This window comes from Symsagittifera roscoffensis, chromosome 6 (assembly GCF_963678635.1).
Source record: "Symsagittifera roscoffensis chromosome 6, txSymRosc1.1, whole genome shotgun sequence".
Lineage (NCBI taxonomy): Eukaryota > Metazoa > Xenacoelomorpha > Acoela > Convolutidae > Symsagittifera > Symsagittifera roscoffensis.
Window position 1 is genome coordinate 11,207,355 of NC_087067.1, and position 21,013 is coordinate 11,228,367.

The following is a 21,013-nucleotide window of genomic DNA, read 5'->3' on the forward strand; positions in this document are numbered from 1 at the left end:
TGAAATTCAAAGAGTTTTAAGTTGATATATTTTCCTCTTTGAAACTCGAAAACTGAAGAAAAAAATTATAATCAATCTTTGGCCTACTTTGAAAAATGAATATTATGGTCGGATGATTCTGTGCAGCTTGCAAAGCCACCGGCTATCTTTGTTAATTTTTGATATACGCGATCCGAAATTTCGCCTATCCATATTTGTGATAAGTCGCAAAAAAATTTGTCATTTTTAGTAGTTTTGAGGATGTTTATGTTCACGATGAAACTAGAACATTGCGATGGACCGATATTGAGACCTTCATACTGACATATACTGCAACATAACAAAACATTTTTCGCAATAACTAACAACTGCTTTTGTGTTCAATGCAATTTTAGCGAATAGACTCTAGGTAATTTTGAATTTAATTTTTGTAGAAAAGTCAGAATCCGTTTTTTATTCGCTATGATAAAAATAAAAATCATCTTCATAGAAAAATTGCTAATTTTTAATTATTAAAAAGGACATTCTTTCATTTAGTTTGTTTTTTGTGTTCTAACTTTTGCTTGTCTACAACACAAGAGTAATTTTATCCCAGTGTGAAAGCAAAAAAATGTACGGATGGAATAAAGATTTCAAGTATCAAAATAAAAGGCCTGCGTCGATATCTGCGAATAATTTTTGATACTATAAAAAATGTGCCGACCAAAAGTTCATATTTGGAAAAGGGTCTTATGATCGCGGAAAACGGTGGAAGTACTGAATCTTGATTGTGAAAGAGTAGAAATTAGTCGCGAAACTCCGCGATGTGACATATCAGATAAAAAAAAAACATTTTTTTTTGAGTTCGAGCTTTATTTATTACAAAATGAAAGCTTCGAATTTTATGTAAATTGGGAAAAAACAATGAAAGAACAATTTACTATCCAAATTACTTCCTGATAATATTGAAATTTGTATCGCTTAGTTCACCGAAGAATATAGTTATGACAACCTGAAAAAAATTATAATTGTCTAAGCGATTGTCTAATTGTCTAACAAAAAATTCAAAATTAAAGCCAAGGAAATGTCTCAGATGTATCTCATTTGTCTGCAAAGCCTGAAAATTTTGGCCGCGTTTGTCTGCAAAGACCAACATTTTGACATAAAACGACGAGCTTTTCTGGGGAAATAACGCGCGAGAATCACCATATTATATTGTGTAGGCTTTTTTTCTTTTTACTTTTTGCTTTTTAGATAGTTGGATTTAACACGATGTTCTACGGAGGGCGGAGATTTTGCATAGACATGGCAGGATTTGCGATCAGCCTGCGTCTACTCCTGCAGTTCCCAAGTGTCTCATTTGTGGCCAAAAAACAGGTGAACAAATCGGAATGGAAAATAATTCAAATCTCGTTTTAGTGTCTAGTAACGCCTTGCTCGAACATTAATATGATTGTATCCTTTTAAAAAAAAAAAATGTTAGTTTTTTTCCGACCAGTTATAGAGGGAAAACTTTAGGACATGGGGAAAATTTTCACTCTCTAATTTTCAATCTTATTTAAGAAAATATATTTTTCAGCGTTACAAAATTCAAATTTTGAAAACTATTTGCGGCTTAATTTCTATCCTTTTTTATCCTCAAACAATGAACAAAAGTCATAATAAGTTCGTTTTTAAGAAGAGAACATACTTGATTATTAATTACACAACTCATAAAAACAAAAAAATCCCTTCTTTGAAGATCAACAAAAAGGCCAGCCAGTTAGATGCCTAGCCAATTGTGCCTTCAGGTTTAGATAAAAATAAGACATTGTTTTTTAATTGCCTTGGTCGGACAATATGTGCTAAGGGCACGGCAACCGGTTGCTCCTCGCCAATATGAGCATACAACCGCTTATTATGGACTTTTCAGGTGTAATTTAAAAAATATGACTCAGAACTGTTAAAATGTTACATAATTATGTCTTTGAAATTTCAAATAAATTAATCTGATTGCACAGAAATTACCCGGGTTGACCTCCATAAACCGAAAACGCTTATCATACAATTCCATACATCGAATGTTTGGAAAAATTCTTGGCATGCAATTTTCATACAGTTTCGAAAATTGGTTGAAAAAATATTTAAACTCAATTCTGCGGCTGTTTGATTCTAATAAAACCGTCTGGTGATGAAAAAACCGATGTTTTTGTTTTATGAAAAAAATGCTCATCAAACAATTCCCAAAATCCTTATAATACACCTTTGAAATTGCCCTATTTCTTTTTTTCGGTTTTTTCAACCGCAAATTGAATTTTGTACTCAAACAAACATTTCTTGCAAACAAACTTGCAAAATTTAATTTTTTGTGTGCATAACGTACTCTTCGATGCATCATGTTGAATTTTTTGACTTTTCGCCTAAAAATTTTTCTTCAAAAGCGCTGAAAACTTGTATTTCTTTTGTATGGCATGTTTATGTCTGTCTTGATCAATGTCTGGTATTTTTAAAATTCAAATTTTGTCGAAATTCAAAAGTTTGTTACTTTTGTTACACACACCATTAGTGAAAGACAGGTCTAATTTTCAGGTCGTTTTCTATGCATTGTAAATGCGAGGCCGCCTAACTTTTGGTGTTTTGAAAAAACCAAAGTCTTTGTCAGTTGCGTTCGGTGACAAACACAGCCCAAAAGTTTTTAGAAATTAAACAAGAAAAAATTAACTATTTGGTTTATGGAAAAATACTTGTCATGCAATTTTCATATATAGAAAAAAGCTTATCATAGAGATTTCAAACAATTTTTTGTACGTATGGAATTGTATGGAACTGTATGACAAGAAGTTTTTGGTATATGTGAATTGTATGATAAGAAGTTTTGGTCAACCCGGGTATCCTACAAAACAATACTTATCAAATAATAAGCGACTCGCATCAGGTAATAACTAATATCAGGACAAGGCGGCAATTCTTAAAAATATATTGAGGAAAAAGGCAGCATTTGACAATATCTATACTTTTTGACAATGTTGAGGACCTTGATGGACAGAATTCAGCGACAAAATAATTGTTTATGGAAAAAATGTTTATTTTTTAGGCAAACCTAACGGGTTTTGAAAAAATAACTTTATTGATTAATTTGTTTTCTATAATTTATGAGCAGAAAAACCGAGAGTTCTTCCGACTCGGCTTTTGAGAGTTCTTCCGATTTTGCGTCTAAACGCAGAATCTTCCGATTCTGCGTTTAGAATCGGAAAAACCGCGAGTTCTTCCGATTCTGAGTTTCTTCCGATTTGAACGTAATTCAATTTCGTATAAAGGTCGTGATGTTTTTTTTCGGGGGAAGCTTCAAAATTGTTACAGGCTCACATTTAGTTTTTCGCGGTTGACTTTTGATGTCGTTTTAAATTTAACTATTTTCTTTTTTTAAAAGGAAGGCAAACTTCACTCTCAAACAGCGAAAGAGCAAAAGTCACGAAAAACGTAATGGGTATCTAATTTTGAAAATAAAATTAAATTATCAGGTTTCTCAGTGAACGTTTTTTCACCCAGGTGTCTAACTCTGTAACTGTAAATTCACTTCTGTAACTGTTATGTTGGACAAATCATTAAAGTTTTTTATCGACTGATTAGTTAGTCAGCGAAAACAAAAGATCAAGCTAGTATATAAAAGACTGGAAACAATGCAATGAAAATTTTCTATTACAATTGTATGAACTTGTTTTGTTCCTGCTGCACTGGTCTCATTATTGTTCAGACCATTTGAAAAATGAGGAGGAACTATATATTTGGGCGTGTTTTAATTTTTCTTCTTTTTAATATATTGTTTTCGTTTTTCAAGCATAATCATCTATCACCATTAATCATCGAAAAAACAAGAGTGATATATCAGAATAAAGCCCTTAAAGTCGTGATTCGAATGTCATTAAAACGTTTCAAAAAAAGTTTTCCAGTGTGGGGAAAAACCGGTTGAAATTTTTTTTGTCCTAATTTGAGCAAGTAAAGCGAGCTAGCAAGCTTGCTATAGTTTATTTTATTAGCTCAAAAGCTTTCAATAGCTTAATTTAAAATGTAAAAAGTTTTTTACCCGAATAACGCGAGATTTTTAGCGCCTTTTTGAAATCAAAAAGTTCACTAGTAAAAAAAATCTGGTAGTCATTTATGCCTAATCTTAAGTTTTTGTTCAGTTGTTTTTTATCACAGCGCACCAATAAAAAACGACTCTTATTTGAAAATACTTTCTTGTTGTAGTTTTTAAGACTGGTCGAAACATTCTGTGCTACTTGCGCAGTAACCGGTTATTTTTTTTGTTTTAGTATGATATAAGATGAATGAGCTCATATATAAACAAAGTGTAGGGGGACTATAGGTAATTTTCTCAAATTTTTTCATGAGGTTTCTTGATTCAATATTGCTGAAAACTTGTAGTTCTTCTGTATGGCATGTTTATGTCGAGGACCTTGATGGACAGAATTCAGCGACAAAATAATTGTTTATGGAAAAAATGTTTATTTTTTAGGCAAACCTAACGGGTTTTGAAAAAATAACTTTATTGATTAATTTGTTTTCTATAATTTATGAGCAGAAAAACCGAGAGTTCTTCCGACTCGGCTTTTGAGAGTTCTTCCGATTTTGCGTCTAAACGCAGAATCTTCCGATTCTGCGTTTAGAATCGGAAAAACCGCGAGTTCTTCCGATTCTGCGTTTCTTCCGATTTGAACGTAATTCAATTTCGTATAAAGGTCGTGATGTTTTTTTTCGGGGGAAGCTTCAAAATTGTTACAGGCTCACATTTAGTTTTTCGCGGTTGACTTTTGATATCGTTTTAAGTTTAACTATTTTCTTTTATTAAAAGGAAGGCAAACTTCACTCTCAAACAGCGAAAGAGCAAAAGTCACGAAAAACGTGATGGGTATCTAGTTTTTCAAGCATAATCAGCTATCACCATTAATCATCGAAAAAAAAGAGTGATATATCATAATAAAGCCCTTAAAGTCGTGATTCGAATGTCATTAAAACGTTTCAAAAAAAGTTTTCCAGTGTGGGGAAAAACCGGTTGAAATTTTTTTTGTCCTAATTTGAGCAAGTAAAGCGAGCTAGCAAGCTTGCTATAGTTTATTTTATTAGCTCAAAAGCTTTCAATAGCTTAATTTAAAATGTAAAAAGTTTTTTACCCGAATAACGCGAGATTTTTAGCGCCTTTTTGAAATCAAAAAGTTCACTAGTAAAAAAAATCTGGTAGTCATTTATGCCTAATCTTAAGTTTTTGTTCAGTTGTTTTTTATCACAGCGCACCAATAAAAAACGACTCTTATTTGAAAATACTTTCTTGTTGTAGTTTTTAAGACTGGTCGAAACATTCTGTGCTACTTGCGCAGTAACCGGTTATATTTTTTGTTTTAGTATGATATAAGATGAATGAGCTCATATATAAACAAAGTGTAGGGGGACTATTTTGTTTATATATGTCTGTCTTGATCAATGTCTGGTATTTTTAAAATTCAAATTTTGTCGAAATTCAAAAGTTTGTTACTTTTGTTACACCATTAGTGAAAGACAGGTCTAATTTTCAGGTCGTTTTCTATGCATTGTAAATGCGAGGCCGCCTAACTTTTGGTGTTTTGAAAAAACCAAAGTCTTTGTCAGTTGCGTTCGGTGACAAGCACAGCCCAAAAGTTTTTAGAAATTAAACAAGAAAAAATTAACTATTTGGTTTATGGAAAAATACTTGTCATACAATTTTCATATATAGAAAAAAGCTTATCATAGAGATTTCAGACAATTTTTTGTACGTATGGAATTGTATGGAACTGTATGACAAGAAGTTTTTGGTATATGTGAATTGTATGATAAGAAGTTTTGGTAAACCCGGGTATCCTACAAAACAATACTTATCAAATAATAAGCAACTCGCATCAGGTAATAACTAATATCAGGACAAGGCGGCAATTCTTAAAAATATATTGAGGAAAAAGGCAGCATTTGACAATATCTATAGTTTTTGACAATGTTGAGGACCTTGATGGACAGAATTCAGTGACAAAATAATTGTTTATGGAAAAAATTTTATTTTTTAGGCAAACCTAACGGGTTTTGAAAAAATAACTTTATTGATTAATTTGTTTTCTATAATTTATGAGCAGAAAAACCGAGAGTTCTTCCGACTCGGCGTTTGAGAGTTCTTCCGATTTTGCGTCTAAACGCAGAATCTTCCGATTCTGCGTTTAGAATCGGAAAAACCGCGAGTTCTTCCGATTCTGCGTTTCTTCCGATTTGAACGTAATTCAATTTCGTATATAGGTCGTGATGTTTTTGTTTTCGGGGGAAGCTTCAAAATTGTTACAGGCTGAAATTTAATTTTTCGCGGTTTGATTTTTGATATCGTTTTAAATTTAATTATTTTCTTTTATTAAAAGGAAGGCAAACTTCACTCTCAAACAGCGAAAGAGCAAAAGTCACGAAAAACGTGATCGGTATCTAATTTTGAAAATAGAATGAAATTATCAGGTTTCTCAGTGAACGTTTTTTTACCCAGGTGTCTACCTCTGTAACTGTAAATTCACTTCTGTAACTGTTATGTTGGACAAATCATTAAAGTTTTATATCGACTGATTAGTTAGTCAGCGAAAACAAAAGATCAAGCTAGTATATAAAAGACCGGAAACAATACAATGGGATTTTTCTATTACAATTGTATGAACTTGTTTTGTTCCTGCTGCACTGGTCTCATTATTGTTCAGACCATTTGAAAAATGAGAAGGAACTATATATTTGGGCGTGTTTTAATTTTTTTTCTTCTTAATATATTTTTTTCGTTTTTCAAGCATAATCAGCTATCACAATTAATCATCGAAAAGAGCATAGTGATATATCATAATAAAGCCCTTAAAGTCGTGATTCGAATGTCATTAAAACGTTTCAAAAAAAATTTTCCAGTGTGTGGAAAAACCGGTTGAATTTTTTTTTGTCCTAATTTGAGCAAGTAAAGCGAGCTAGCAAGCTTGCTATAGTTTATTTTATTAGCTGAAAAGCTTTTAATAGCTTAATTTAAAATGTAAAAAGTTTTTTACCCGAATAACGCGAGATTTTTAGCGCCTTTTTGAAATCAAAAAGTTCATTAGTAAAAAAAATCTGGTAGTCATTTATGCCTAATCTCAAGTTTTTGTTCAGTTGTTTTTTATCACAGCGCACCAATAAAAAACGACTCTTATTTGAAAATACTTTCTTGTTGTAGTTTTTAAGACTGGTCGAAACATTCTGTGCTACTTGCGCAGTAACCGGTTATTTTTTTTGTTTTAGTATGATATAAGATGAATGAGCTCATATATAAACAAAGTGTAGGGGGACTATAGGTAATTTTCTCAAATTTTTTCATGAGGTTTCTTGATTCAATATTGCTGAAAATGACATTTTAGCCACTAAAATGAACAATAAAATTGACACCGGACACAAATAAATGAAGAGCATATATCATCCAGAGTAAAAAAAAATTCTTTGATCCATTTGCAAAATTTGATTCGTCGATACCTTGTCTATTTTTTTCATATATTAAGGAAGGCAGATAGTTAAATAACAATTATTTCTAAGCTTTTTGCCATAGGTTTTGAAATACTGGACAATTTTCCCTATAATGATACCTTTTCTTCGATCTTTAAATTTGCAATAAATGTTCACTAAGCTTGAAAAGTCGAAAAATAATCATAAAAAAATTCACACGGCGTTTTTAAGCAGACTGTAAAGCCTTCAAAATCCTCCAAATTGGTGCCTACTTCAGCTTGGTGCTCGATAAATTCCCCTCAATTCTTAAAACAATTCTCTTTATGAAGAGTTATTCATATTTTAGATTGCTTCGAGAGACCAGAAAAATGTCAAGACCTAAAGTGGTCATATAGATTTCGTGCGCCAGAATTTCAAGTATAAATCCAGAATACGTTTTTTACCAGTTTTTCTCACACGGCTCTTTCAAAAAGACTGCAAGGATTTCAACAGCCGTTCAAAATCGGTACTTTGTGGTTGATAAATTAAACTCAATTGTGGTAGCTATCTCAAATTCAAAAGACTTAAATATTATTAGCTTGTTTCGAGATATCTGTAAAAAGCCAAAACTGATCAAGGAAACAGAAGCTCAGGCTCGTATGTAAAAGCTTGCAATCAGTTCTATGAAGTGTTTTTCATAAAAAACCAAAATGATCCTAGTTTTTTATTTGGTTTAATGGTATCACTGTTTGTTCACGTTATCAAATGAGTGAATTCAATAATCTGAAATTAAGGACCACCAATTGAATTGAATTGAATTGAATTAATTCATCCAGAAACATTATATTATTAATGAAGTTCAAGCAATATGTTCTCTGGAAGGGCTGTTGAAAGAGCGTTTCAGCTCATTGCCAACCGCCTTGGAAAGATAAAAACAAAAGGACAAGTAGAAAGGTGGGCTCCTATACAAAAAAGGTTTAATTTTTTTTTAATTCGTTTGTTTTCAGGCTTCAGGTTTTCAATATCTTTTTAAAAGTATCAATTGGTCAAAGTTTCTTCCACCCATCGAGTTTTTATAAAATGGGCTCAAGTTTTATTGTCTTTAATTAAAATGATGAATCTGGGATCAAACTTGCAGATCATTTCCCAGATAGGACTCCTATCTGTGAACTTATATGCAACTTTGCACTGGGTTAAATTTTTTCTCATCATTCTCATCATTTTCGTTCGGATCATAGGAGTCAAACTTTTCAGTTTCAGGGCACAATGGAAAGTGAGTTTCTCGAGTCATTTGGAGTTCCTCTCTCAGAAATGGAGTTCTTTTCAGGTCAGTTGCACGACTGTTAATCTAGCTTACAAAACCTCTACGGTTTGTTCATGTTAGGTGAGGTGTACCTATATTTTTGAAGACCTTCAATTCGCAACGAAGGTGCAATGAAACTTGTGTACTTAACCATATAATGAAGGTCGAACTTAGTGGGAGAATTAAATAGACCATTTTTTGTGGTGTTCAAAGTGTTCCGATGATAGATTTGTATGTTTTTTAATTTGATATTGCAAGCTTTTTTGCCTGCTAGTAAGTTAGTGGTTTCCTGAAATAGCTCATGCAAAAAATTGCTAGTGAAACATGAATACCTCCTAGCATTCTAAGTACAAAACAAAAGAAACTGGCTTTATAATGTGCTCATTTAACTGAAAATTTCCCAAATTAAGTTTAAGACCATTTATCCAGGGGGGAAAGGACCAACACAAGAGCTGTACAGCTCATCACGGCGAACCGCTGTTGTGCCCTTGTTTAAGAACTACATGCTATTTTTTTGGTTATTTTTCTGGGCTGGGTAATGTTGCTTCACCCTCAAGCAACGAGCACGGATCATGGTGGGCCTCGAACATCCGACCTTTCGATTGAGAGGCAGAGACGTAACCACTTCACCACCGCTCCCCTATGGTTATTCGGGTTCTTCCCATTACAGCCCCCTCGGCCTAGTAAAAATTATGTCCCGCCAAACACTGATTTTTGTATTTTATTAGGGGCATTAATGGGAAAAACCGATAAATCGAACAGCTCAGCATGTTAAAACTATTATGAAAAAATTTGGAATCCTGTTTTTAAATTTTTATTATGATGCAAATCAGGCCGCAGAGGAATACACGTTTGGCACACACAAACAAAACCGGTCGGACCGAAAGACCCCGATTTAAAAGTATACCCAGAAAACAACACTGTAATAGACACGAGATCACAGGAAGAAATCGACCAAGTCGAAAAGTGGCAGCAACAGAAACAGCGCGAAGAAGAAAAGAGAAATCGAGAAATCTTCAGAAATCAATTGAAGAGGTTGAATGAAAGACAGAGACAAAATGTGATGAAATATTTGAGAATGAAATCGAAATTTTGAGCCAGAGAGTGAACGAAACCATACAATCTGGCTTTTTTGTGTTTAAATAGTTTTGAATTGTAATTCCTACTATTCTTGACAGTTCCAGAAGAGATGAAGCGGCGGGTTTAATCGGATGGGTGGGGTAGGGGGTGTGATCTTTAACCCTGACAACCCAAAGGGTCTTTTGGCACTCTTTTACGTCATCTATTTATGGTAGACCAAACTCAATTTTTGAGTTAATGGTATACTAAACTCAAATGCAAGTTTTTTTTGTTCGCATTCTTCCAAAAAACGCCTACGGCTCCGAAATTATTATCAAAAAATGGTGCTTGTAGTGTTATGGGGGAACTATAAAAAAAATTGCCCGAGGATGTATTTAATTTCGAAGCAAATAAGTAGCTGAGCGTTTTGCGAATGTAATCAGGGGCGGATTTAGGATGGGGGGGGGGGGGGTGCTTCTCCGACCTCAGGGATTTGACTCCCTGCAGACCCAAAGGGTCCCCCCTTTGTTTTATTTTGAGATATCCATTTTGTGCTGATTGACCCTAAAATTTTTCTAAATGCGCCTTGGGCGCCAAAATATAAAAATTCTCAGTGGGAAGTGGGCGCCGGAAAAACGCATTTTTTGGTCAATTTTTTCCAAAAAGTGCCTAAAAACAATTTTGAGGCCTATTTTTTCAAAAACTTTGGAGGCGGCGCATAAATTTGGCTAAAACAGGGTCTTTTTAGTGCTTTGGGAGAGCTCGGGAATTCAATTTGGTCGACCTCAAAAAAAGTAGACACAAGTTTTTTGAAATTCTTTTTCGAAATCTCTATCAACTATAAAATTTTTTATCTTCTATGAACCACACCAAAACGGATTGAAATTATTTTTAAAAACTTTGACAAATGCCATATGCAATTAACCCACAATAAATAAAAAAATTAATTGTCTCGTTAAAACTGCTGATTTGAATTATCTGGTTAAAGTTTTCAAAGTAGAAAATTTGAACGCTTTTTTCTCTAAAAAAATGGTCGAGTTTAGGCAAAAAGTGTTATAGGAACAAACAATGCTTAAAATTTTACGAGAGTTACTATTTTGTTATTTAGTTTAGGAAATTCGCGTCAAGCATTTTAGCTAAAACGCAGGTCTTTTAGGCTAATTTTAGTTAAGTAAGAGTTACGCTGAAATCGCGGCGCCAATTACTATCTTTTAGAAATCTTTTCATGCAGCCAAAGAAAACTGAAAAGGGGTATAACCTTCCAAATTTTGTATAAATCAATTTATGTTTACTTGACTTTTTTTACATTTCGACAGCTTGATATCTACATTCTTGGTTGCTGTTTTTCAGCTATTTGCTACTTGACCATCTTTTAGGTACTTGACTCACAGCTTGATTCAGTTACTTGTAAGAGTTTGAAAACCCATTTGCATTTTCGCATTAGCAAAAATTATGCTCACAAGATAAAGATACAAGAATAATTTTGAATCCTAAAAACTAAGACTTTTTTTGCAATTGTTTTCAATTGTTGATTTTTGCTGTATATATAATTTTTTCAATTTTTTTTGTTCCCGAGAAAAACTTTCATGTAGGCTTATCGTATTGAGTTTGAAACACAAAATCATTTGTTAAAAACAAGAACCATTTCAGCATGCATATCAAAAAGTAACGTTAGTTTATGCATATATGTTCAAAACCTACAACGCGTTTGAATTTATGACAAAAAACTCTAGTCAGATTTGAAGCTAAAACAAAAAAATAGGAAGTTTTCCCCTCAATTTGAAGAATCTATAAAAAATTTACTCCCCATTTGAACATTTATCACAATGCTTAACAGCTAATCAAAACAAAATTCAAAAAAGTAGGCTTTTCTACAGAAGCAAACTTCTTGTCACTTGACTATAACCAAAAATAACACAAACAACTCAGCTTTCCTCTTCGATGCTTCTACCTATTTTGTGCAATTCAATTAGTTCAATAGCACAACTATAATTCCATTTTTTAAATTTTACCAATTACACCGATTTTTTTTTTTTTTTAAATTGAAAACTACAAAAAAGTCCAGTTTTTAAACATCATTACCAAAAAAGCTTTTTGTTTGGTTATACGGGACATATATCGACTGAAACCTTTCAAGTTTTGTGTCAAATTTTCTTGATTCTTCATTTAAAAAACAGAATTACACGTCCAAAATGTAAATTGTGAAGCAAACTGTATTGTCTTTGAAGAGCACCGTCTTTGATCTTTTTTAATTCTTGCGTTTCTTTTGATAGAGTCTTATCTCTAAATTCCTGTGACCTACACACACAAAATGTGCGCCTAACCAGTGTACAGTTTGGCATGGTAATGAGTCTAATAGGCTACAAAATTTTGATTTTTCCAAGAATGAAAAACAGAAGATTCAGCCTTTTGGAATGGAATGTTCAATAGATTTGCTTTTTTCAACTTCGTTTCGCAAAAAATTAAACAATTTTTTTTGTCATTGCTGACAGCTCACTAAAAATGTTTATAGTATGAACTGGAGTTTTTTCACAAATGAGTCAGAACCATTATATACGGTTTTCCTATATAAAAATTGTATGATAAACTTTTTTCACATGACAGGAAAAACTTTCAAAAAAACTTCCAAAACTAGGGGGACAATTATTTTCCTTTTTTGTTGCAGTATCACTTCAATGCTCATACAAACAATTTCCAAAAAAATGTGTCTTTTGTCTATAACATAGTCCAAGCTGATTATTTTGTAAAAATGAATGGAAAGTGAATATGAATTTTTGTGTGAATCGGAATATAATTTTATGTTTTCTTATTTTATTTTAGATTATATTCTGTCCAGGCTTATATTTTAACTTATATTTTATTCTGTCTAAGTTTATAATAAATTAACTTAAATTTTATTCTGTCTTTTATAAAATTAGCCCTAATTTTGAACAACATAAAAAAACGTTTTGTACTAAAAACTTTCCAGCCATATACAAAAAGTTACGGTGAAACTCTATTCATTAACTTTCGTGGCAAATCTTTAAATTCATATCACTTGTGCGATTCTTCCTTTTACACCTATGGGTTTTCTTGTTAAATTAATAACCTTGGTTATTGTGTTTTCGGACAAAACATGAAAATCAAAGCGAATTTCGTAAACTTTATTTATGGAAAAATATTCATCATACATTTTTGATAAAAAGAAAATTGGTTGTCACACATTTTTCATATATGAAAAAAAGCTTATCATGGAGTTTTCATACAAATTGTTAAGCGAATGGAATCATAGACTTGGTATGATAAGCATTTTTTATATATGAAAATTATTGAGAAACACTTTTGATCAGCTTGGGTAGGTTGTGAAGTTCGAATCAAAACTTATCATAATCAAAAAAGGTTTGAGTAGCAATCCTATTAATAAAAAATTCATTCTTGCACTGCATTTGAGATGTTCCATCTGAAGCGGGAAAACAATTCAAAAAACATTTGCTGACCCCGTTAAAGCCAAATTGAAAAGTTGTCACTAGAAGTTCCATCTTTTTGTATAAAACTAGTCTTGAAAAAGTTTTCCTGCATTTTCACAGTATTTTCATCGTATGATTTGTTCGTAGTTTCTAACTAAACTCGTCAATCAAATTGAGTCGATAAGGGCTTATTTTAGGTTGAATTTGCGGGCCGGTGTTTATCTCAAGAATTTTCAACGTATTAAGTTTGGCTACTGAATAGCTATTTCCAAATGATGTATCTTTTTTGAATATTTTTGAACATGCAGTTTTATAATTTAAGTAAAAATTAAAAAGATTTACCAGTGGCATGCAGAGAAATTTTTCTGGTTGTTTTTTTTTGGAGAAAAATTGAAAATGTTGCCGACCTCTTTTCAGAGACCAATTTGATTTTAAAAACAATTGACCAAAAAATTACGTTTTTTCGGCGCGGGCTCCCCTCTTAAAAATAGTTATTAGCGTCGTCAGCGCTTTTAGAAAACTTTTGTTGTTGGTCAGGGGGCACTTTGGGTAAATGTCGTAACCAGAATTGAGGAAAAGAGAGCAGTCGCGGTCCCTTCCCTCCACCACCCTCGGCTGAGTCTTACTGAGTGGATTCGGTAAATTCTTGTACGAGAGACGTTTTTACTTCGAATCCATTTTGGAGCAGAGCTTCGAAGCACTTTTCACTAAGTCCGCTCGCAGGAGTTCTGAACCCATAAGCGTCCATGCTCTCTGTTTCCTTAGCCAAATCAACACCTGCTTCGACTATCATACGAGCAGTGATAAGATATCCAGGGTCTCCTTTAATCATCAGATTGCAAACGGCTTTTTTCCCACTTTTCGAGCTCTGCCCAAAAAATTTCATATGCGCAAACCCATTTTTCATGTCTTCTTGTTTTGGACCCTCGCCTGGTTTTGGTGCCACTTTTTGAGCAATTGGTCGGACCCAAGGACTTGATAAGGACCAGTTTGCGAAGTAGAGACCCCAAGCTATTGCCTTCCCGCCAAGCCACGATGATTTGACGCTCTCATTGTACGTAAAATCCGGGCCATAGTTGTTGAAAACGTTGGATCGTCTCACAATTCTGGAATTTCCGGGACCCATGATAAATGGCGCGAGGTACTGCTGTATTTCACTATCCCATGTAACATTATCTCTATCTGATACATCAAGCCCATTACGTTTGTCTTTTGCATTCAAAGCTTGAGGATCGTTCATAACCAAGTTGTGTTTTTGGATATTTTCGGGTGAGGCTATTTCAAACCCTGAAGCAACAGTTCCCCCTGAAAACCCGCCCTTAGCGTTCCAGAGAACTCCTTCAACGTACTTGGTATCCTCATTAAGCGTTTCTCGGAAAAGTTTAGCAATGCTGTACGCTCCCCAATCGCTCGGAATTGAGTCGAAACCACACGATGGTATCAACTTCGTTTTAGTTTCCTTAGCACGCTCCTCGAATTTTTCAATCATTTCTGCAATCCAGAAAACTTCGCCTGTCAAGTCGGCGTAATGAGTTCCATTTTTGACACAACTTTCGACCAGTTTTGAGCCATACTTTGAATAAGGCCCAGCGAAAGAAATCACTGCTTTGCACTTTGAAGTCAGGACATCCAGCGCATCTGAGTCACTTGAATCGGCTATGAAGATTTCTAGACTTTCCAAGAAAGAAAACTTCGACACAAGTTCTTTTTTCAGTAATTCAAGCTTCTGAGAATTTCTACCTGCAATTACCCACTTGAAATTATTAAAAAACGATTCACCTTTTGATGAAATGTACTCGCAAGCGATTTTTCCAGTGAAACCAGTAGCTCCATATAACACCAAATCAGTCGATTTATTTGCAGTCATGAATGAAAGTACAGACCAGTTGAGTAACCAAGCTTTAAGAAAATCGAATCAAACCGACCTTTAAACATATAACCAACTGAAACGAGAAGGTTAATATTTGCTCTTTATATTATATGAAATCACATGAGAAGTCAATTTGGAGTTTCAATACCAAAAATTACTTTCTTTTAAAATCGTGGCCAGCAAAATAATGTGAAGTCAAACGCCTTCCCTGGGGAATTTTTAATATACATAGAAATCAAATGAAGGGAGATACTTTCCAGAAAAAAATCCATTTCCGCCAGAAGGTTATTATCGATCAAAAACGGTTTTTTAAGAAGTTTGGAAAAACGCTTTTTCTGAACTTCGGAGGAGACCGCAAACTTCTTCTGGAGGCAGGTCATGAGTCACAATAAACTATAGCAACAAGCTACTTCAGCCGAAACTGCGTCTCTTAGAGTATTCGTTGTACGAGGTTTTACATAATAATTAGTTTTTTGCAGGTTTAAAGTTATTCAATCTCAAAAAAGCAAGTGAGGATTTATTCACAGAGATGAAGTTACAGAAAACAGCTGATTTAATAGGATGTCATATACTGGTTGGACACCAGAAAAACTATTTTTCAAATCAAATTCGTTCCAAGCTACTTGAAAAAAAGTTTGCACCGTTTTTTTTAGCAAACTGAATTAAAATTGATAGCATTTTTTTCCGAAGGTCATGACATCATATTTCGAAATTTTTACTGCAGTTTTCGTGAATGTGAATTATTGTGCCACGTTTCATATTTTTCTAAGCTTATCACAGAAAGTGCGAGTTGTGTCGGGCTTAACCAGAGTGGTATCATCAGCAAAAAGAGAAATTTTTGAAGAAAATTTTTGAAAGCCACTGTCGAAAAACTTTTTAAAAACCACAATTACAAACATTGTTTCTCGTATGCTGTTTAGTTGGAGGAAAAGAGTTTGGATCTACTTAACAATTACCCCCCTCCCCCTTTAAGAAAGGAGGGGCAATTGTTAAGTAGATTAATATAACGCATTTTCGACCAATCAGACAATCAGATTGCAGCAAAATTAGAAGTCTCGATACAAAGCTCTAGCGCTAATTAACTGCTTTTATTAATAGGGGTGGCAATTTTTAAGTAGGTACCAAAGGGTGGGCAATTGTTAAGTAGATCCAAAAATTTAGCAACACAATCACTGGCGTGAAATTATTTTTCAGAAATATTAACGCGCATCAATTAGGCAGACAAAATTTGGGTAAACTATCGATGAGCCGGAAAAAAATGTCCAAAAATCCAAAAAAAGCTATGAGCTGTAAACATCTGAAATATCATCTTTTTTTCACATTTTTATCCTTTATCAAACAAAACATAAGATTAAAAATTACGTGTTTTAAGATGAAAAGTCATAATCGCACTCTTTATTTTTATACTTTTCGCTTTTCTGCTTCCGCTGAACATCCGCTTCAACATGCTTAAAAAATTTCTATGGACTCCGGTGAACTAGACCAACTAAATTGTGCGCCCATTCAGTTCACAGTTTGGCTACGTAGTGATAAATCCAACAGTTATATCTGATCAAAAGCGTGGATAGCCTAAAAAGAAAATCGTTCCCGATAATAACAAAGATGTTCCCGAAGAACCGAAATTTTTTTGGTGACCGGTTAGCCGAAATCGTTTACGTTCCTAATAGCCACAAAAATTGATTCATTCAAGGCCAAAAACTATCCGCTGAAAACATTCAATTCTCAAATCGTATATAACAAATAAAGAACTGTTCCCATTATTCCTTATTTAGGGGAAAAAGTTTTCTCTTAAAAATTGAAAATTCTATCGAATTTTTTTCATTGTATTTGTATATTTACTAAATTAAGCTATCCCGAATTGCTGTGAATATTTTTTCGACAAATTTTTCTGCGACAAAGGCAAGTATTTGAAAGGAGTTTAGCAAAACATCAAAGTTTTGTACTTTTTTATGCGTGCTCCCTGAACCATCTCAAAAGACTTATTTTTTAGTCGAAAAAAAACATTGCATATTAAAATAGCTGCATTTTTATTGCTCTCTAATTCCACTACCCAAAAGAAATTGAAAACATATTCAGTTCCGATAAAAAATATGAGAGTTCAATGGTTCAAATAAGTAGGATTTTCGACTACCCCCCCCCCCCCCCCCCCCCAATGGTACCTTGTAAAGAATCTCCCCCTATCAAAAAACACATTTCCGTTGGTTTTTATTTATGCTCAACTGGATTGGTTTTGTATTTCTCCATTGCAATAGGGGGGGGGGGGATAGTTAACATGATCCAACTTCTTGAATAGTTTTTAGGGAAACGGTTTTTTTTGGAGGGGGGGGGGCATTAAGAAACGTCTAGAGAATTTTTCTTTTCAACCAACTTTCTAAACTATATTCTCAAGCTGATATATCAAAAAAAAACATTCGAATAATCCAAATAGAAATGATAAAAGGTTACCAAACTTCAAAATTAGACTAGCTTTTAATCAAACCAATTTTAACAAAAACGAGAGAAACGTGCATATTTTATAATTTTCAGTCATGAAATTCATTAGAACTGAATCTATGCGTTGCTTTAAAAACATGCTCTAATGCTGCTATTGAATATTCAAATATATGAACTTATTATATTGTACGAATCAACTGACAAACCGCAGAGCTTAAAACGTTGAACTTAAAAAGATGAAGCTTGTTAACTTGACAACGTTGTCTTTTTTCGTTTTCATTGCTGTATTTTGCGTTCTAATGCACGCATCGGATGCCAGAAAAGCCCATAAAAGGCCAGAAGGTAAAATTTCGAAAGACTTTGGGTCCGAGCTGGATTCGAAAGCAGCTCAAGTACCAGGCCTGGAGGGCTTCTTGGAGCAGGTAGGGAAAATTACTGACGATTTCAAGAAGTCAGAAAAGGAAATCGAAGTGAATCTGGAAAAGCTCGGACAGGAGTTGGTCTATTTCCGGGAAGTTGTGGCCAATCGAAACCAAGAGGTCAGTTGCCTTAAAGATCTTATTTTCTACTTTATTTCTATTTTTTTAAAACAATTTTAATATTTTTTAAAATGAGTATTTTTTTGAAGGTCAAACAACTGCGAACGGAAGTGGATACTCTTCGAAATGCGACGGATGAATGCGCAGTTTTGTTGAAATCGGACATCAAATTTGTCAAGGAAAACTTCTGATCACGTTTTAACTCATACTTCAGAGAAGTTTTACATATTACATTCAGTGTTTAGAAATTCATTGTATTCATTGTATTTGCATCTTCACAAGTTTCTATCGTGGAATACTGTAATTTAAAAAAAATGATTTGTTGAATAAATTTTTTGTATCTTTAATCTTCCTTGATGATCAATTTCAAACCAAAGAAAACTACTCGGACAGAAGAATAGTAACTTTTTTTTACTGAAAAATGTAGTAAGCTAACTTATTTTCTGAAGTGATTTGAAACAAAATTAAAAAAATAAGAAAACCAAAATGAGTCGTCAATTTTTTTTGATCAAATCAAGTGGACAAAAAGTGATCACCAATTTAATTTCCACAAAAATTTATGGTTTGACTGCTATCAGAAAAAATTGCTTTGAAAACGCATTAACAACTCAAGCTGAAATTCCCAAAAGTTGAAATGTATCGAATCCACAAAAAAATGAGAAAATTCTAAGGTAAAAAAACAATGAAATCATGAGACGATTTATCAAAAAAGAGCTGAATATTGGTTTTGAGAACAGGAGTTTTTTCATTTCACAAATAGTCAAATTCATTGACATATGATGAAATTTGGCTGATTTAAAGTCTAGCGCGAATGAAATGTCAAGATATTTTTTGCTGGTTGCCGCAGCATTTCGACTTTTTTGGCATTATTTGTTAAGTAAAAAAAAACAAAAACTTGAAAGATAAACGCACAATTTTTTGTCTGTTTGTTCCTGATTCCAGAGACAAAACTTTAAATATCCCTGGATGACCATAAACTAGCATACGTTTCATGATTTTCGCAATTTAACAAAAACATTATATAATATAGCCTGATATTTTATGAGATGAAACCTTTGAAGTATAATTCATTTGAAGCGATTAAAATTGATTTTTTTTCTTCTATAAAGGTTTTTTGAAAATAAGTTGAAAATAATCAATTACAGTCGGTTATAATAGATTATAATGGGACTTTATCGCTTAAAAAATATTATCATTTTAATCCATTTTCAACCGATTATAATCATTTATTTTTGTTATTTTATAAAGACTGACAATGAAAATCTAAAATAATTGATTATTATTGTTGAAACTTCAGTGCGGGTGATTAAAAAGAAAAAAGAACAAAAAAATTGTATTTCAACAAATCGGAGTTGGTAAACTTAAAGCCACCATAGGACTAATTAAGAATATAACGAGTAACTCAAATGCACACATGCTCAAAATATGTCTGTTGACTGACGAAAGCACAGATTGGAAGATCACTTAAAATCTGAAATCATGTCAATAAAGTTAATTAAGGGGAAAATTTGCATAGTAACCTGTTGCAATACACTTGCTGAGTTAAACAATTTCAAGGAAAAAAAATGTTCTCTTCTAAAACTTTCGAGCAATTTACCTAGAATACTATTCATTGACAATTAATAATCGTGACTCCCGCAAAAAAAATTAAAAAACTTTTGCCGAAGCAACTTACTTTCAGTTTCATCTTGCAAAAACGAATTCCAATTTAAGTCATTCGGACAAAAAATTATTCGAGTCGAGACAGCGCACTAGCAAGCAGAAAAATTGAAGATGCTTCATTTGGTCTTTACTAAGATGCTTCAATTGGCTCATATAAGCTTGTAAAATACAAAAAAAAAACCAAAAATGACAGAAATTAGAGAAAACCTTTTTACCCAGGGGCGGATCTAGGATTTTCCCGAGGGAAAAATTTTCAAAATTTTTTGGGTCGACCAAATTGATTTTCTGAGCTCTCCCAAATCATTATAAATCCCCATTTTGACCAAATTTCGCGCGCGCTCCCCCCTCAAAATTGGTATATTTTGGGGCCAAAGGCTCCTTCAGAAATATTTTGGGTCAGTCAGCCTAAAATCGATATCTCAAAATAGTGATATGGGTGGACCCTTTTTGTACACAGGGGTGTCGAGCCCCTTAGGGGGAGGAGAGGCGTCAAAACCCCCCTCCCCCTAAATCCGCTGGTGTTTTTCTAGCTTTTCAAGAAGAAGTTGGCTTCTATTTTTTTCTATTCGAAATTCTTCGGTCAATTCTTAAACTTTTATCTAATTATTATCGACAGAATTTTCTTTGTACAGTCTTAAACAATTTACTACCTCGGACTCAAAATTATTACTATTTTTCAGCGACGTTATTTTTCGCAAACGTAAAAGGGTTCAAACTTAACACTTACTTTGACATTACTTTGACTCACTTGGATTATTTTGTTAGAACATCACATAAGCATTTTGTATGTATGTATGTATGTATGTATGAATATAAAGTTCATATATATTTCAGAAATTTCAAAAACTGAGTACTGACATTTGGTTTTTGCAGATGAGCAGCTTTAAAAAATTTTCGAAAAATCCTGCATAAAATTTTGAGCCAGGTGTAATTTTTTCCGTTTTTATCGTGTGTTCTCTCAGCGTGTAAAACTATAAAGATTATAGGTGCACTTTCTATAAAAATTGATAAAAAACACAACTGAAGTGATTTGTAGTAGACAAGCATTAGCTATATACTGCATCAAGAAATTTTGTGAATCAATCGAGACACACAGTTTTGAGATGTGAAAAAAGTTGGAGAAGCAATCTAAGTTCATATCAAAAGTTTAACATAAAGGCGAAGCTGCACTGTGCAAACACATGCATAAAGCATACGAAAAGTAGAGGATACAAGGTAAAAGAGGGGAATGTGTAAATGGTGTACCTTTTTTGAACCACAGATATCGCGATCACCAATCACACGTACTACC

The 21,013-nt window shown here is 33.3% G+C and overlaps 3 protein-coding genes and 1 long non-coding RNA gene across 5 annotated transcripts in view; 3 read left to right on the plus strand and 1 right to left on the minus strand.

The window, feature by feature from the left end:
• Positions 1 to 9,835, plus strand: part of LOC134847994 (galactosylgalactosylxylosylprotein 3-beta-glucuronosyltransferase 2-like) — a 35,540-nt gene extending 25,705 nt beyond the window's left edge. The window contains exons 4-6 of the mRNA XM_063865322.1: positions 1,213 to 1,335; positions 8,671 to 8,737; positions 9,547 to 9,835. Coding sequence (XP_063721392.1) covers positions 1,213 to 1,335; positions 8,671 to 8,737; positions 9,547 to 9,809 — 453 coding nt within the window. The 3' untranslated portion in view covers positions 9,810 to 9,835. The remainder of the gene's footprint in view (positions 1 to 1,212; positions 1,336 to 8,670; positions 8,738 to 9,546) is intronic.
• Positions 1 to 21,013, plus strand: part of LOC134848536 (cyclin-dependent kinase 1-like) — a 488,218-nt gene that overhangs the window by 310,277 nt on the left and 156,928 nt on the right. The gene's annotated exons all lie outside the window — the stretch shown is intronic.
• On the minus strand, positions 13,040 to 15,168 carry LOC134847803 (putative trans-acting enoyl reductase Rv2449c). The gene has a single exon (XM_063865021.1). The coding sequence runs from the start codon at positions 15,083 to 15,085 to the stop codon at positions 13,841 to 13,843; it is 1,245 nt and encodes a 414-aa protein (XP_063721091.1). The 5' UTR covers positions 15,086 to 15,168; the 3' UTR covers positions 13,040 to 13,840.
• On the plus strand, positions 17,591 to 18,407 carry LOC134848422 (uncharacterized). The gene is made up of 2 exons (XR_010162934.1): positions 17,591 to 18,060; positions 18,150 to 18,407. It is a non-coding gene; the product is annotated as an uncharacterized LOC134848422 (long non-coding RNA).

Excerpts from the sequence above, each read along its gene's own strand:
- LOC134847803 (XM_063865021.1), bottom strand. The coding sequence starts at position 15,085 with ATGACTGCAAATAAATCGACTGATTTGGTGTTATATGGAGCTACTGGT.